Raw genomic sequence first — 7,784 nt, 5'->3', positions numbered from 1 at the left:
AGTGTATTTCAGTTAAACGTCAGTTCTTTGTGATGATAGTGTCTCTTTGTCTAATCTTATCCTGTCTTTAGTCAGTTGCATCACTGTGTCAAGCTCATGGGTCTCGAGTCTTAGTTTCTGTCTGTGTGTTTCTTTGCTAGTCTCTTGTCTTGGATACATTGTGTCCAATTTCACTTCCCTGTCTTATTAGGTCTAATTTGTTCCAGCTGTGTTCCCTCCAGTCTTCCTCCACATCAGCTGTGTGTCAGTGTTTCATGTTCTCTTAGTTATGTCAAGTCATGAATTCCTTTGTTGCCAGAGTTGTAGTTCTAGTTTCTTTTGTTTACTGCTTTTATTTAATCTTTTTTGTAATTTGTGGGGTTTTTTCCTTTTCACAGCAAATAAAGCTGCCTCTTTAAGTTTAATTTTTGGTCTTGGACTCCTGTTTGGGTCCCACCCTTGCCTGTCACACAGCTCACCATTGCAGTTGGTCTCTGTCTACTCCAACAACTTCCTTACTAAAAAAACCAAAACTTTTGTTGTTTCTACAGAAAATTAAAACCTAGAGTGAACAAATTACTCATCTTTATACTAGAGCTGAGCTTGGTGTGGACTAAACCGTCATCAGTGACTCCATAGTGTTTTTGTTCAGTCATCCAGGTGATTTATTTAGCTAATTTAATTATGACACTAATTAGAGAAGAGTGGGTGCCTCGAAATGCCCATAAAAGACCTAGAAGATCATCTCAGGAAAACTTACTCTGAGGATCGGAGTCATGAGCCAGTTACAATTTCGAGTGATATTCCGCCTATCCAGGCACCTGAACACCAAACACCACCTACATGGAGTGAACTGGAGAAGGTAGTGAAGCAGGGAAATGCAGCATCGGCACAAACACCTTCCTCGACTATTTAACAAGGTAAATTGGATTAGATTAAAACATACAGCTTGTCCTGTCTGTCTGCACCATAGATGGAAATCTTCAGCTTTCTTCACTCCTTCCCGGCAAAGGAATTATAAAATATTAATACAACTATAGGTAAAGATCTATTTTGCCAAGAGATGTATTGTTAGCTGACAGTGACGAGTAGTGGTATAATTTTTCAAATCATTATGTAGCACCCCACCTGTTACACTGCGTCTAAACTATGAAATTACTTTTATGTCATAAATTGCACACAAGAAGAAAAACACAATTTGAGCCAATATTTATTTCACAGGGGAAATTAACTTGCACAAACAGCCAGAAACAAGCTGTTGGCCTCACAGCTTAACCAGCTCCAGTCATTGTTAATGGGAGACGTACACATGGACCTAGATGACTACACATAAAAGAACAGCTTTCAGTGACAACCAACTGCAGCCACAAGATGGCGGTAATATAAAGAGATTAAATAGTAAATGAAGGTGAGCTTTATGACAGCGCTGTCTGATATTAAAGGAGACACATCACTTTACTTTCATACAATTCAATTCATCAGTATTTTTTTTTATTTGACAAGGCAAGCTTGTCCTGATGGAACGCCACTGTCAGAAACAATGAAAAACCTGTGTAAAATAAGGCAGAACACTTTGTTATGCTGCTTTCACACATTTGAGATTACATCTTTGCAACAAAAAAAAAATCTTAAAATCTTAAACCTTAAAAAAAACACATGAACAACACTTAAATCAATAAAATTAAACAATGAACCAGCACAACAGGAGCACACTGAACTTTAACCTTGGTGAAATGTAAGATAAGACTTTCCCTGTTACAATTAACAGAATATGGTAATAAACTGAACAAACAGTGCTGAGAATTCTTTACTGTTCTGGGTCTAAAATACTGACTTTAACTATGGATCATCTTTTCACTCAAGTGTTCAGCGATGACTCACAGTTTCCCACATTTTATAAGTATGAACATTTTAACCAGTATGAATTCTCATGTGCTTCTTTAATTGTATTGTCTGCACAAATCTTTTCCCACAGGGGCTACAGGAATACGGTTTCTCACCTGTGTGAATTCTCCTGTGTGTTTTGAACGTTGATGAGACAGCAAATCTTTTTCCACAGGTGTTACAAAAATACGGTTTCTCACCTGTGTGAATTCTCGTGTGTTTTGAATGTTGATGAGGCAGTAAATGTTTTTCCACAAGTGCTACAGGAATACGGTTTCTCTCCTGTCTGAATTCTTAGATGTGTAGTCATTTTGTATTTATTCTGCAAAGTTTTTTCACATACGTCACATTGTACAGACTTACTCTTTGTGTCCGTTCTACTTTGACTCACTGACACAGGAGTGTTGTCTACTCTCTGACTGTGACTTCTCTTTCTGTGACGTTCCTTCTTCAGCTCTGCATTTCTAATAGATCCTGAGTCCACATGCTGATTTTCTTCAGGATCTCGGCTCTCTGCTTCAGGAGAGCTGTGAGAAAGGAGCTGCTCACTGTTTGGTTCTGATTCACTGTGTGCACTTTCCTCACAAGCGGATGTCACAATGAAGGCATCAGTCTCCTGCTTCCGTCCAAGCTGCTCTCCCTCCTGATTGCTGCAGAGTTCCTCCTGTTCCTCTTTAATCTTTGGAGGCTCTGGGTCCTCCTGGTCCAGACTGGAGTTCCTCTCCTGGTTACAGACCTCCTGGTCGGTAAAAACCTCCTCTTCCTCAAAAGCATGCTGCTGTTGGACATCTGAAGGCACAAAGGGGAAAAAAATGATGGCAAAAAAAGACATTTGAGAAAATATTTAGTGGCCTGAACTATTAGCAGGTCTCTACATAGTGAGCATGTTGCTCACATGTACCACTGAAATATAAAGTGTACAAAGGTGACAAATAATTCAGGCACTGATGCAAATGTTTAGCTCTGACACTCTTATTAGCAAAGTTCAAGGTTCAGCTTCACATGTGAATGTCTGTGATGTATGAAATAAATAGACGTTGCTGTTTTTTGTTGAATAAATGTGGATGTCTGGATTTGCTACAGTAATAAGAAGGCATGCTGGGGCACAGCTCTAATACATAGCGGTAAATGTTTTGGCTGTGCTTGAAATGCCATGAAAACTCTCTTGTCTGATAAATTTCAGTTTAGAAACTCTGAATTCATATTTTCCAAAACAGAATAAAATATTTATTCATACTTACCCAGACCTGTAAACTGTTCAAATCTAACCATTTCCATGCTGCAGAGGAAACATGTAATTCTTTAACTTAAACCGATAACAGAAGAAAATGAAACTTGTGTTGTTGGCTTTGTGTCTCTGTGTAGATTTTGTCTGAGCAGTGCGTGGAAATTTAACTCTGTTTCAGATCTTTCATTCTGCTGAATTTTTATGCACTAATTTTCACCTTTTCGTACGAATTAATGGTGGAAATGTGTTTATGTAAATGAAAACAGAAAATCAGGCTGAAGAGATTGATTCAAACTTGAGAGCCAACAGTGCTAACCACTGTTCCACTTTGACACCCATGAGTCACATTTACTGTTAGTAAAACATCACAGTCTTACATACCTATTCTGTGTAACTTTATTACAGGCTTCCAGATGGTCTCCATCAGTCTGAGCTGCTCTTCATCAGTCCAGACAATAATGCCTTCAGCCTCCTGCTTCAGTCCAAGCTGCTCTCCCTCCTGACTGCTGCAGAGTTCCTCCTGTTCCTCTTTAATCTGTGGAGGCTCTGGGTCCTCCTGGTCCAGACTGGAGTTCCTCTCCTGGTTACAGACCTGCTGCTCATCCAGACCCTCCTCTTCCTCACGGTCATGTTGTTGTGGGGGGTCTTGAGGAACAAAGAAACACAAGAACAATAATCACTAATGTGTTGATACAAAAACTATTTTTTAAAACCATGAATCAAAACCTGAATAAATGGTGATCAGCCTGTCATATGACCCATTATGAGCCACAGACACACAACAGCTCGGTGAAATAGTTGTGCACACTCACAGCTACACGCTAACATGTTAGCATTGAAGCTCCTCACTGTGAGCAAAGACACAAAGTTCACCAAACTAAACTGCAGGGTGACACCATGGAAACATCACTGTGTGAAATCCTTCTTTAAATGAAGCTTCACGTCAACTTCAGAGAAGTCTGTTAACAACTTGTTAAATGTGTTTTCTGCTGACATCTAACTAGATCTTTACTGCACAGTCTCAGTGTTTACAGAGGATCTAAAACACTGACGCCTGATGACCATGGACCTGCACCAGTCCAACATAGTCCATCACTGGACACTGACCCACAGCACTGATAAATACCCAGTTTAACATCTTGTAGTAAAGTCAGTCACACTGAAGAATCTGAGCTTGAACAGCACAGAGTTAAAAACATGTCCATACCTGTGATGTGTGAGTTTCTGTCGGGTTTCTGGCTGATATCCAGCAGTCTGTGCTGACGGTTGATCTCCTCCTCATACTGGACGATGGTTTTTTGAACCTCTGAGAAGATTTCTTCACAAACAGCAGTTAGTCTCTCCTTGATGAACTCTCTCAGATACTGAACTGAACTCATTGTTGCTTCAACTGTGGCTGGACGGATCGATACAAGCATCGATGAAGCGATACAGACGTTGGTGTCAGATCCACACTGACGTGAGGGGATGGATACTTTAGTTTGTGTCTTTCCTCTAAGTTCAGTTCACTTCATCAACAGCAGCCATGTCTGCACACACACCGCTCCTCTACCACAGTAGTGCTGTCCTCCTCCGTTCTTCTTCGGGGCTTCGATGGCGTTTGACAAATCAGCTTACAGGTGCATTAATCCCGCCCACTGGACTGGAGTGTGGACAGGAGAATAGCAGGAAAAACAAGTATAATTATATTCTTTTATCAGTCTTATAATTCAACAGTATAATTTGCCATTTACGCCTAGATTTCTGAGTTTAATGAGGAGTCTCTCTTTCCATAACATGTTGTATGGCTGTATTAAAGAAGACAGCTATCATCATTTTCTTATTTGTTTGAGCTTTCCTGATTTCTGATTCCAAACATAATAAAGTATCCATCGTCCCTCTTTCTTTATGAAACCCACTCTGATCCCCAGAGAAGAGACTGTTAGTATCTAAAAATCAGCTTCATCTGTTTTCATTCTCTCCATGGTCTTCCCCAACAATACGATGGGTTTTTAACTAGTTTACTGTTGTCTTTAAAATGCACACTGGAATCATTCAACACGTTTATGAGAACACATCAATTTACTGGAAGATTTAATTACACACTAATCAATATTACAAACAAATAGTATATTTATTTAAATAAGCTCAAAACATTTCTGACTGTGTGTTTAAATGAAATAAAGTCAAAGGTAAGTCAAGGTCTCCTCCTGACACTGATTTTCTTTCCACACTTCTGGGTTTTTAGCACGGCCGTCGTCTCTGCTCTGTTTAGCTGTTACAGATAAATGATCAGACTGTGCATCTTTACTTTAAGTTCAGACTTTTCTTCATTATCAGTTGCATTTATATCGTTCACTAACACCTGCTGTCACAGCTGACATGCACATTATATCACTAACACTGTGTTCTGTGAGCTATTATATCTTTTTCCCTCTCATCATTAATACACACCATATTATTACCTTATGGATCAGACAGCAGGTTATTGAGTCGTGTGTCTTTACCTTGCTGAACCACATCCACATAGTTAATCGTGAGATAACTACCAACTCAAAAACACGTCTATATTTGTACAGTCAGAGGGGGACTAGTCCATTGTTCTCCCCACAGTTTCAGTCTGGTAGAGAAGAGTTTCTTTCTCGATCCCACAAACAGCACTGTGAGTCTGTCTGCTGCACAGAGCCGACCGGAGGGCCTGTGTCTGTCAGACCCCGACACAGAGCCCCGCCGCAGCTTTAAGATCGGCACTCAGTTTCCTCGTTTCATACACTGATGTAATCACAGTGATTTTAGTTAGGGGGTTATTTATTTGAATTAGGCTATCTAATTAAGATAGATTTTATGTTGTTGGTTGTAAAGGGCTGGATGGATATTTTATTTTATTTTTATTCTATTTTTCAGTTGTATTTTTTACAATTTGATGAATGGACTTTTTTGTTTTTTTAATAACTTGGCCTACCCTTTATAGTTTTGTTAATATTGGCATTAGTGAGAAGTGTTATTGTCATATTTGATATAGGCTACTCTGTGTTTATTAAGGCTGTTGTGTGTTTAACATGTTTTAATGCTTTGTATCTTGTTCTATTTAATCTGAACAAGCATCTAAAAACAGTCAGTGATCACTGTCGGCCTCTCTCCGTTTTTATTACCACTGTTCAGTTTAAAGCTCAGTTTTTAAACCCTTACGATGTCTCTACAGCCCAGCCCATGCAGCAGTATATTAATGACTAACCTCGTATTGTGGATGGATTATCTCAGTTGTTCTCCTGACTGAAGTTTGGTCTGTTTACAGCATCCTGCCATGTGATTACATCTGTCCCTAACCATCGGGAACCCTCAGGTTTATTGAATGGAAAAAAGTTAGTGTTCATCTTCCAGCTTCACTGTGTTTATATTATGCTAACATAGTTGTGTAGCTAGCCACCACGTAGCACATCATTATATACCAGCTAGCCCTGCTGTTTAGTTTTCTGTCTTCATTTATGTCTGTAGTGATAGCAGAGCTGTAGGTTTGATTTTTTCAGAAATCCCTCAGTCAGAGTTTGCGTGCCTCAGTGACACTAAGAGCTGGACCAGCAGAAGCTTAGCCTTCAGGTGGGACACCCAAGGTGGTCAGATCTTAGGGTAGAGGCCTGACAAAGTGCAATCCAATTACAAGACAAAAACTGTTTTCTAGAGCACCCCACCATCCCATCTCTTTGCCGCCTCGTATCCACCATGTTGTCCCCTTTACTTTTCTGTCTGCCGCCTCATATATGCATGTCTACAACGGGCCCAGATATTAGCACTCTTAATCTCCCTACAGGCGTATTTATCGGTGTTGTAGCTGAATCTGGTTCCACTCACCGAACGACGACCGTCTGGAGACGATTTTATGATCACTTTAAATCCGTCCTCGTGTCTCGTTGTCACGGTTACACTGCGCTCACTGTCCGTTTCCTCCACATTACAGGTTTACTTTCACTCTGCTTGTTGTTCTCCTTTTCCGCTTTGTTTTTATCTTATTTCACCTCTACATCATCTTTCCCGCCATCTACTCCTGTTCTCATTTCACTTCCGTCACTTCGCTCTGCCGCCTGCTGTCCATTCACAGCCTAACCGGCCAACCGTCGCCATCCTCTTGTCGCCCCTCCCCCTCCACTCGTGCTCTGCTGTGGTTTGTTGTCGTGCGGTCACGTGACTGAGCAGACGCCTTTGTTTGTTTGTTTGTTTTTGGTTTCCTAAACTTATAGAGACAGTGTAAACAGGTCCAACAAATCTGCGATATGTTGAAAGACACTTCTTTAACCTTGTTATCGATACAGTATTTATCACAGGTCCTTCATGCATTCTCCTGCTGTATATCGTTACATAAGGAAGAGCAGGCGTGTTTAGAAGCAGAGACAGTAACAGAACTAATTATATTACTAATATGGTTCATTATTATTTCTCTTTCAACACACAAGTGACAAAAATATATAAAGCTGTCATAAATTCTTCTAACCTGAAGGCTAAATCACCAACATCAGAGTTTGGTAACAGTATGAGGACACTTTTTGGTACAGCATCAAAAACTACAGCAGATTCTTTTGGATATTTGACTTTTCTTTCTCATTTTCTCCAGCTCTGCATTTCTAGTAGATCCTGAGTCTACATCCTAACTTTCTTCATGATCTCGGCTCTCTGCTTCAGGAGAGCTGAGAGAACGAAGCTGCTCACTGTTGGGTTTTGA

The 7,784-nt window shown here is 40.1% G+C and overlaps 1 protein-coding gene across 1 annotated transcript; it reads right to left on the bottom strand.

Moving 5' to 3' along the window:
* Positions 1 to 788: 788 nt before the first annotated feature.
* LOC102076460 (golgin subfamily A member 6-like protein 1) lies at positions 789 to 7,202 on the bottom strand. Its single transcript, XM_019355812.2, has 5 exons — positions 6,920 to 7,202; positions 4,299 to 4,733; positions 3,473 to 3,736; positions 2,255 to 2,652; positions 789 to 818 (listed from the first exon to the last, which is right to left on the bottom strand). Exons 2-5 carry the CDS (start codon positions 4,507 to 4,509, stop codon positions 789 to 791), a joined length of 903 nt encoding a protein of 300 aa, XP_019211357.1. The 5' UTR covers positions 4,510 to 4,733; positions 6,920 to 7,202.
* Between the last annotated feature and the right edge of the window lie 582 nt (positions 7,203 to 7,784).

This window comes from Oreochromis niloticus, unplaced genomic scaffold, assembly GCF_001858045.2.
Source record: "Oreochromis niloticus isolate F11D_XX unplaced genomic scaffold, O_niloticus_UMD_NMBU tig00007934_pilon, whole genome shotgun sequence".
NCBI lineage: Eukaryota > Metazoa > Chordata > Actinopteri > Cichliformes > Cichlidae > Oreochromis > Oreochromis niloticus.
The sequence above is the reverse complement of the archived record's forward strand: the minus strand, read 5'-3'. Positions and strand labels throughout refer to the sequence as shown.

Coding starts and splice junctions, on each gene's coding strand:
- LOC102076460 (XM_019355812.2), bottom strand. CDS start 4,509: ATGCTTGTATCGATCCGTCCAGCCACAGTTGAAGCAACAATGAGTTCA. Junction 3,737..4,298: donor CAGAAACTCACACATCACAG/GTATGGACATGT, acceptor TTGTTCCTCAAG/ACCCCCCACAACAACATGAC. Junction 2,653..3,472: donor AATAAAGTTACACAGAATAG/GTATGTAAGACT, acceptor TTGTGCCTTCAG/ATGTCCAACAGCAGCATGCT.